The sequence below is a fragment of the Danio aesculapii genome, chromosome 7 (assembly GCF_903798145.1).
Source record: "Danio aesculapii chromosome 7, fDanAes4.1, whole genome shotgun sequence".
Lineage (NCBI taxonomy): Eukaryota > Metazoa > Chordata > Actinopteri > Cypriniformes > Danionidae > Danio > Danio aesculapii.
The window spans coordinates 39,609,907-39,620,495 of NC_079441.1; the positions used below are offsets into that span (position 1 = coordinate 39,609,907).

Genomic DNA, 10,589 nt, shown 5'->3' on the forward strand with positions numbered 1-10,589 from the left:
TGTTTGTGTGTGTATGTATATATATATATATATATATATATATATATATATATATATATATATATATATATATATATATATATATATATATATATATATATATATATATATATATGTATATGTATATATGTGTGTATGTATATATATATGTATATGTATATATATGTATATGTATATATGTGTATATATATGTGTATGTATATATGTGTATATATTTGTATATATGTGTATATATGTGTATATATATATATATATATATATATATATATATATATGTATATATATGTATATATGTATATATATATGTATATATATATGTGTATATATATGTATATGTATATATATGTATGTGTGTGTGTGTGTATATACCAGTGGTAGGCCGTTATCGGCGTTAATGTGCTGCGTTAACACGAGACTCTTATCACGCGTTTAAAGAAATATCGCCATTAATCCATTCTCAAAGTTGGGTTGGGAGCTGGGTTTATTCTACGCATCTAGTTATTTGCCTTAATAGACAATAATATAATTAAGGTGTTTATGTGAAGTGCTTTCATGTAAGAGTTTCCTGTAATTTTGGGTGACTTTAACTGCAGTTCAGCAGTTTTACATTCACTCATAAACGTTTCATTCATGCCCCGGTGACACCCTGGGGTATTAGACGCAAATGAGGACTGGTGAGAGTGTTATGGAATTTAATAAATTAATAAATTTAATATGCGTTGTGTGTGTGTGTGCGTGTGTGTGCGTGCGTGTACGCGGTTGGTCCTTTATTGACAGCCGTGTGTGTGGAGCTTGTCGGACAATATGGCGAAAATTCCTACATGACGGTAATAGTTTGATCGCAGTGTTTACTTCAATAATGCCACTAATATCTGCATACCCCACGTCTTAATTCCATTTCTGTTTAGTTCAGTTATGACTTTAGTCGCATTAAGCTAATCAAAAATGGAGCTTATGTAGGCCTACAGTTCAAAATTCATGTTTAACTGAATAAACAGTTAGTAAACACAAGTACATCTTAGTGAACATCATTTATTTTAATTACCAATTATCATAGTAGAACAGTTTCTCAAGCAGTTTGTGATGCATATTGGAAATAGGAGATGAGCCCCTGGTCTAATGCGCCACCTGGCTTGAGAAACCCGTTCTCAAAGACTTATATTTAGTCATTATTTGGATAGCACACATTCTGAATGCCTTCTGCAGAATTCAAATGAGACATTTTAATCTAGATTAATTTAGATTAATTCCAAGATTACAGTGAGATTATTCCAGAGTCAAAAAAATTATCTATGCCAATCTATAATATATATATATATATATATATATATATATATATATATTATAACTATTTACCTATTGATGTGCGTTTTTTTTTTTTTTTTTTTTTTTAATCCTGAAGAGGTTACTTATTTTATTTAATTCATCTTGTAATTACAAGGTGGCTCCTGTGGGAAAAAAATGTCTTTTGACATACACTCACCGGCCACTTTAATAGGTACACCTGTCCGGCTGCTTGTTAATGAAATTTTTAATCAGCCAATCACATGGCAGCAACTCAATGCATTTAGGCATGTAGATATGGTCAAGACGATCTGCTGCAACCGAGCATCAGAATGGGGAAGAAAGGTAATTTAAGTGACTTTGAACATGGCATGGATGTTGGTGCCAGACGAGCTGGTCTGAGTTTTTCAGAAACCGCTGATCTACTGGGATTTTCATGCACAACCATCTCTTACAGCGAAGGGTCTGAAAAAGAGAAAATATCCAGTGAGCGGCAGTTCTGTGGGCACAAATGCCTTGTTGATGCCAGAGGTCAGAGGACAATGGCCAGACTGGTTAGAGCTGATAGAAATTCAAATAACCACTCATTATAACTGAGGTATGCCAAAGAGGATCTCTGAACGCAAAACACGTCCAACCTTGTGGTGGACGGGCTACAGCAGCAGAAGACCACCAAGTGCCACTCCTGTCAGCTAAGAACAGGAAACTGAGGCTACAATTGGCACAGGCTCACCAAAATTAAACAACAGAAGATTAAGAAAACATTGCCTGATTTCTGCTGCGACATTCGGATGGTTGGGTCAGAATTTGGCATCAACAACATGAAAGCATGGAATCCATCCTGCCTTGTATCAAAGGTTCAGACTGGTGGTGGTGGTGTAATGATGTGGGAGATATTTTCTTGGCACACTTTGGGCCCGTTAGTACCAATTGAGCATCGTGTCAATGCCACAGCCTACCTGAGTATTGTTGTTGACCATGTCCATCCCTTTATAACCACAGTGTACCCATCTTCTGGTGGCTACTTTCAGCAGGATAACACACCATGTCATAAAGCGTGAATCATCTCAGACTCGTTTCTTCAACAGGACAATGAGTTCACTGTACTCAAATGGCCTCCACAGTCACCAGAACTCAATCCAATAGAGCACCTTTGGGATGTTGTTGACGGGAGATTCGCATCATGGATGTGCAGCTGACAAATCTGAAACCGTGTGATGCTATCATGTCAATATGGACCAAAATCTCTGAGGAATATTTCCAGTACCTTGTTGAATCTATGCCACAAAGAATTAAGGCAGTTTTGAAGGCAAAACGGGCAAACACGGTACTGGTAAGGTGTACCTAGTAAAGAGCACTTTAAAAATAACTTGACTTTTGATAATACAAATTGTTAAAAACTGAGAGCATAATAAACAGGAAAGAAGCCAAATCAATGAAGAATTTAGATTGTGCTGTAAAAGCCAAAAGAATTGCTGTTTATATCAAGTCTGAATTTCACTGTTGTTCAGTTCAGATATAACAGTGTACTATACCCATAAATTCAGTACTGTAGAAGCCAATCATTTCCAAATTCCGCTAAAATCAGTCTTGATTTGATTTAGTTTAGTAAAGTTAGGATGCAAATCAGTTGTAAAGCTCGAGTAGACATACTGAAGAAATTCTGTCAATATACCCATCATGGCAAATAAATATCCATAACGGTCGATTATGTCTTAAGTGAGCTAAACAGTTGAGAAAGAAATGCTATGTGTGTCATGGATTAGCTTTTATGGCAGTACTGAAATTGCTTATTGTCTTCATTAGCTAGTCGTTAAGTCCAGAAAAGCTTAATGTTTAATAAAATCTGATTTCTCCTTTTGAAGTTTATTTTCCCCTTTTAGGAGTGTAAAAAAGTATGCTGGAAATACCAAAGAAATAATGTGAAAGTGGACGAGAACATTAGATGAAGTCAAGCTTTTCAATCTGTCAGCAAGTTATAGATTTGAAGAATAGAATAGAAGTCTCCTCTATTGGGCTTTTGCAGTAATCGGTGGATCGTTTTTGAAGCTGGTTGGTGAGTCTGAAAATTTAAACTTCTAAAATAAAAAGTTTAAAGTACGTCAAACTTTGGATACCATATGTCTATTTAAAAACATGACCCTTTTCTACCACTTTCAACTCATGCTTTTCTGATGATGCTTTGGATTTTGAATGGGAAAGAGTGAAGTTGTTTTAAGTTCTCCTCAAGAGTCAGCCTGTTGTGCACTATGTTTTATTTAGAAGTAGTCCAGAATAGGTTGAGTTATAATGGTATTTAAAGAAGTGCCCAAAATCAGGACAACGTGAGGAGGAAAAGGAGAATGTAGGCAGATTGTTGTGTTCTGAAGCACAAAGCTAATTTTACAGTATCTAAAGGTTCGTCATTTGTAATTTAAAAAGGCTAAATGGTTGTTAAACAATAATTCATATTCATTCTGTAAAACCTTTTGTAATCTTTACAATTTGACTATTTATAACGAACATAAATGATTTCTGTAGTACATAAAAAAATAAAATAATCTTTCTTTTAGAAAGTAAATCACAAAATGTATTGCCAACACTGAAAAAAAAGTGATGACTTTAAATAAAGTCAATAATCCTGTTGCATTTGAAGTGATTAGTTGACTTAAAAAATGAGTGAATCCATTGCCTTAAAATGAAGTAAATGAACTATGTGCTTAATTATTAAATTGAGTTAAGTCAACCTAACAGTTCTTAGTTACAACAGAATTACAGTGTAAAAAAGTGCCGGGTTCCAACTCAAATCGATTAAGTTAACTTGATCATTTTAACAAATGACAAATAACAAAAAAAGTGGACTGAACATAAAACAATTAAGTTTTATAAACAAGTGTGTTGTTTCAACTCATTTTAAATTAGTTTGAACAAGCAGCAAAAGTTTTTTTTGTTTTTTACTTCATAAATAATCACTTTTTACCTTGTTATTTTTGTGGGTTTGCATCCAAATCTGAAGTGAGAGATATGAGTTGTGTTAAATTCTATCTGCTTGAGTTTTCAGTATGTTTAATTTTTGCAATTTGGCAACACAATACTCAAATTTCTGATTTTTATGCTGCATCTTATTTACACGTGCACATGCCATGCATCATTTAGTCGTATTAAACAGTAGAGTATTTATTTCAGTAAAAAAACCTTGGGACAATAAACAAACTTCATTCTAATTGAAATATGGCAACTCTTTTCTTTCCATACATGTCTCCACTTTTTTCACAGTCCTTTTCTGTTTATAAAAATTAACAGCAAATGTAAAATTGAAAAGCCTTTAAATAAATGAATAAATGTTATTGATACACATGTCAAATGACACTACCTGTAAATTCATCCACATATTTTGGGGATATTAAATAAACAACATTCCTAAATGTGTTGTATTTATTTATTTGGTAAATGATTAGTTAACTTATTTGCTATTTGGTTTGCTTTTGGACTATAGCTCATGGCACATTCTTTGTAAAACTTGCCTCTGATTATGTTTCTGGAAGCACATTGTATATTCATCCTGATAACTTTAAATAACCATGCCAAAAATCCTAGGGGGAAATCAGTATTAAACATGACTATAAAATGAAATAAATTAACATTTATGAAGCAACATTACCTTTCTTCAGGATTATTAAAAGATAGGGAATATATTATACATAATAGGGCTTGGCAATGACCAAAAATAAATGAAAAATAAAATAATACAATAATCTTAAATATATTTATCTTACGCAATATATCTTTAAACATATACCTTATGTAAATTCATTTAGTTCATCATTTATAAAGTATTAGCTCAAATGTAAAAATATACTCATGTGAACTTCAAGGCTAATGTTTGAAATATCAAACAAATATTAATCATATATAAAACACTAATGATCAACTAAAATATTGCTATATCAACAAAATTCTAAATGTAAACATTGTACTCTTATGCTTGCAACTTTCTCATCATGCTGTTATTCACATTTCTGCCTGTATCCTTGTGCCGGTGCGTAAGATTGCTCTCATCCAAATCATGAAAATTATTACCGCAAACCATAAAAGAAATATTAGACTTTTCATTTTGTTCATACTATATATATATATATATATATATATATATATATATATATATATATATATATATATATATATATATATCGTCAAATTACACAGCTGTAAATACATGGTCTGTACTTCTGTGAGGCAGCCATTTTGTTGAGATGGGAACAGTCATCTTTAAGCTCAAAAACTGACCTTTTTTGTGTGTGCCGTTTTATATTTTTCAGGAATAACAAGGTTTGATCTCCTGGGTGATTTTGGACGATTTAACTGGCTTGGGAATTTTTACATCGTACTTTCGTACAATCTTCTGTTTGCTGTGGTGACTACATTGTGTCTGGTCCGAAAATTCACATCTGCAGTGCGAGAAGAACTTCTCAAAGCCCTCGGTAATACTCCATTCAATTAGCACTTATTTCTTTCTGCACTACATGCTCATGCCTTTGTGTGTATTTAATTGAAGCCGTCTACAGTACTTAAATCAATGTATACTGATGATGGGGCATGTACAGTTGAAGTCAGAATTATTAGCCCCCTTGTATATTTTTTCCACAATTTTTGTTTACCGTAGAGAAGATTTTTTCAACACATTTCTAAACATAATAATAACTCATTTCTAATAACTGATTTATTTTATCTTTGCCACGATGACAATACATCATATTTTACTATTATTCGGCTTAAAGTGCTATAAAAAGGCGTAACTAGATTAATTAGACAGGTTAGGGTTATTAGGCAAGTTATTGTATAATGATGGTTTTTTCTGTAGACAAACTAAAAATATATAGTTTAAGGGGGCTAATAATTTTGACTTTAAAATGGTTTTGAAAAAAAAAATTAAAAACTGCTTTTATTCTAGCTGAAATAAAACAAATAAGACTTTCTCTAGAAGAAAAACTATTATATGAAATACTGTGAAAATTTCCTTGCTCTGTTAAACATCATTTGGGAAATATTTGAAGAAGGAAAAAAGGAGCACTAATAATTTTGACTTCAACTGTGCATCGCATGCTGTAATTGTGAGGTTTTAAAAGCCAATTTGTAAGCCCAAATGTTTCAAGTGTTTACCTTCTCACTTTCAGGTCTGGATAAATTGAATCTGTCAACCAGCACGCCGGATGCAGAGTCAGGGAAACATGTCGTCAACGGACATCAGAAAACTCTGTGAGGGGAAATGAATCACCCAGATATTCTAAAGCAAACATGTGTATGTCAATACAGTTGGCTTTTTCATTTTGATATACAGTCATGAAGCATTAAAAATATAAAAGGGACAATAATTAGAAAAAGAAGTGAAGTGTTTAGACTGGCTCAGAGTCACCTGATGTGAATATACACATCTCCTCATCCAAGCAGTCGTATCTCTACTGTATATACCACTGTCCATCATTCAACACTTGACTTTAGTTAGCTTGGAAATACTTTCACATTATGAGGTAAGACAATGTTATTTTCTTACTGACCTGCACACCTAAATGCCTCTAGACTGCACTCTTCACTGGGAATTATTATCATTATTCTTTACTATTAGCATTATCGTATATATTTTTCTCTAGTTTGGGAAATAGTGAGCTGTTGGCCAAGCTGATCACTTTATGTGCAATGAAGCATGCAGTAGTCTCAATTAGGGCATATCATCTTTCTCCACAATATTTTTGGTTGATATTTTGTCTCATAGATCAGTATTTACTTGTTACGTGAAACACGTTTAGGTTATAAGAGCCTAAATTAATGCATCATAAACTGGAGGCATCTTTAATAAATGTGATGTCAAAAACCATACCAAAATTTTAATCTAGAAAAGGGATTTCTGCAGTGAAACGTACTGTATGTAAACTCCAGTCAAGTTACAAATGTTCAATTGCCAAATTGACCAAATGAGGCTCAATACAAAATATCTTCAAGATAAAATGACATATAAATAATTCAAATATTCTGATCCGTAGCCATCAAATTTCATGCTTGAATTTCCAAGTGTAAAATCCGTTTTATATCTGGAAACGTGTCCGCCATTGAATATGTTTACATTCTTAAAATGAAGAGAATTCTTAATTCGAAGTTGGTCAGTTACAAAACGAGGAAGTATTATGATTTTATTCTCCTCATGCTTTACTGTGACAATTCAGGTCTGTTGGACGTGACAGAATTAAGTAATGGGACTTGACATGGAAACTCCCCAAACATGTGCCTTACTCACAATATTGGCATTTTGGGATGTTAATAACCGTGGTGGGGCCTACCTGCCAAATGTCATGGGTAGGCAAGGTTCAGAAGGGATATTATGGGTTCATATGCTTAATATGTTATTGTGTTAACTTGAATTGGTTATGGCAGATTGTCACTCTTAATATCACCTCACATGTTTTAAACACATTTAATGGATTGTAGAGTTCTGTAGTGAAATGGTTTTCTCTGCACAGTAGTAAAGTCCACTTAATATTCGGTAAAAGGTGAGGCACAATCTTGGGATAAGCTTCCTGTTCCTGTTCTTAAATCTGCTGCTACTTCCTTCACAACCTTTTGATACTATGCTATGCGTACTACGCAAACCTGTTTTTTCCCCTCAGTGGGAGAGCAGATTACCAGTAATGTACATCCATAACCCTTGGTTATTGCTGCAGAGCTTGTTTGCCTTATTTCAGCCTTCAAATATCTAGTCTGTACCTCACAGCAGATTATTATATCCACAAACATAGATATTTGTATGTTTTCCACTCAATGTCATGCTATTGAATTACTAGTGTACGCAGATCAGAGGCTAAACCTGCTTTGAGTTGGAACTTGTAAATAACGGCTGTGTGTAGAGCCACATGGGTTCTGGTTTACACCTATTAAAGCTGAATGTGAAGTCAGCTGTCATTACGCATGTAGAAAGCATTACGACTCATTGACGGGTCTCATTCGTGACTTCGAAATGGTGTCTTTTTTCACTTTTCATACATCTAAATATTACGTCGTTTAACGTACAATATAGTTTCCAAACATTCCCATCCTGAAGACAAAACCAACACAAAGAACAAGAAACGTAGAAAACAGTTTAGGTCATTCCTGACATTTCTCTCTCCGAGTTTTAATGTTAAGCTATTCCTCCGTTCGGTCTTTAACTACAGCAAGCCTCATGCTAATGTAAATGATGTATATACAATATATTTGCTCTTTTTATTTTTGTAGGATGTAGATATGAAACAGGCTTTTGAGCCTCATTCATACTATGCCGTTTTGTCGTCTCTCAGCGTTTGTTTATTGTAAAACAAAACAAAAAAAAACGAACAAAAAAAATCACCTAATGCCTTAAATAGGCTGATATTGGGGCTTTGTTCTCCTGTTGTCGTCTCCTATCGAGGAGACGAGCTGTGCATGTGATGTGTGAGACGTGCAAATGAGCGAAAGAGTAATTGTTAGTGCGTGTTCCTTTTTATTGACTGATTCACTGTGAATCCCTCCTGTGATTGTCTGTGATATGGCATACCAAAACGACAGGGCGCATCTTTTAGAGTCACCTGGCCAAAGGCAACAGAAACTATCAGGGCACTGATTTGGAATATTACTATTAATAGGATTCACATGAGGGATGCTGAATTCAAAGGTCATTTAAAAATTGACACCTCAGTGGATTCTGTGGTTCAATCCGATGCGTTATTTGGTGTTTTTATTGTCATGAGTTTAACAACGTCAAATGTAAAATAGAAGTTCTTCCTGTTGATTTGCACAGAATACTTTGTATGAAAATGTCTAGGGAATAAGTGTGTCATGTCAGAAATTTTGTCCTTGAAGTAAGCTTTTTTTAAAAGTTGTGTTTTTTCTTTTTGTGTGTGTGTGTGTGTGTGTGTATAAGTGTATCAAACTTGTAACGCCAGAAAATCTTGTGTCATTACCTATTTATCAATACTGTCTGTGGACAAAATGGAAAGATGCTAGTGTTTGGCTTTAATCGAATCACTTTTTGTTTGTTTTGAGGGATGTTGCAGGGCCAGGCTTCACACCTGGTTCTTCTTTATGCAGCACGAGGACTGGAGTGTCAGTTGGTGTTTTGGGCTTTCTCAAAATAGAGGCATTTGCGGTGATGTTCTAGAATTAACTGTGAAAGAAAAAGAAGTCTAGTCATTCCATGTTCTGTTTTCTGCTTCAGGGGTTCATCTCTCTTTGACTTGGTGTGCATGACACCAAGAAGAGCTGTTTTTTTAGAAGAGCTACAGAAATGTACTTTCAGTTCTTCTGTTTGTTTGTCCAGACACCAAAACTGTGTTTGTTCATCCGGTTCTCTTCGTCAGCTCTAAGAGAAAGCTTAATTCTGTGTCCAGTTTGTTGTCTGTTTGATTCTTTTACATGTGTGAATGTACTTTCAGAATGTTCTCTCTTCCATTTGTAGTATACTTGCATATGTTTTGTGAACAATTCAGATTCTCATTTGTTTATTTTGTATTTCACTTCAGTTTACAATAAAGTTTGTGACTTTTGACAGATTTCTTTTTGACCGTATCATGGCTGCTTTTCAAAGTCATGCGTTCGCTGTGATGTGGTTAAGCTAAAGCGATAATTAACCCAAAAAATACATCTGAGCTAGTGTTTATTAGTATTCACCTCTTTATTTTTTTGTTTTTCAGACCACAAAAGGAGAATAATGATGGCAGTGGATAAACCAACTTTAGGCTACTCTGTAACTTGTTTCACATTTTCCAGGTTTTGTGCGTGGGTATGATAGGGTTTGATGAAAAACTAACCACAGTGTAGTGCCAGATTTACAAACAGCAAACTGTGAAGACACTAGGGGGTCTAATGTTATGTATTCATCCTGAACCATACATTGGTCATGGTTCAGTTCATGTGCTACATAGTCAAATACACTCAGGCCAGATGTGCCAATCACTGGAGAAAAACCACAGCAGTGCTACAACTTTAGCAACCATTCACAAAGAATCTGTATTAGCATCTGACAATGTGAGATCAGTCTATAGAATACACAAGACATGTCACTCGTATAGTTTTGAATGGGGAAAAGTGTAACGGTTAATATAGCGAATAAAGGCCTGCCCACAGGAGCCAATCAGCGATCGTTATAGACTGAACAGTTCAGACCAGTTGTGTGCTTTTACAACAGTTTGGTGGTCGACAAACACACTGGAATCTCAGTGAATACTTGCTTCACAGACATAAGAAATACATTCACATAAAGCTTCAAATGAACCAAGTGCACTTGAAAACTAAAATTTTTTTTTTGTTTTGTAATCTGTATG

General features: G+C 34.3%; 1 protein-coding gene across 1 annotated transcript in view; it reads left to right on the forward strand.

Annotated features, from left to right (window-relative positions):
- The window catches only part of lmbr1 (limb development membrane protein 1), a 57,825-nt gene extending 48,007 nt beyond the window's left edge, over positions 1 to 9,818 (forward strand). Inside the window, exons 16-17 of the mRNA XM_056461911.1 lie at positions 5,583 to 5,744; positions 6,438 to 9,818. Coding sequence (XP_056317886.1) covers positions 5,583 to 5,744; positions 6,438 to 6,523 — 248 coding nt within the window. The 3' untranslated portion in view covers positions 6,524 to 9,818. The remainder of the gene's footprint in view (positions 1 to 5,582; positions 5,745 to 6,437) is intronic.
- The last annotated feature ends 771 nt before the right edge of the window (positions 9,819 to 10,589 follow it).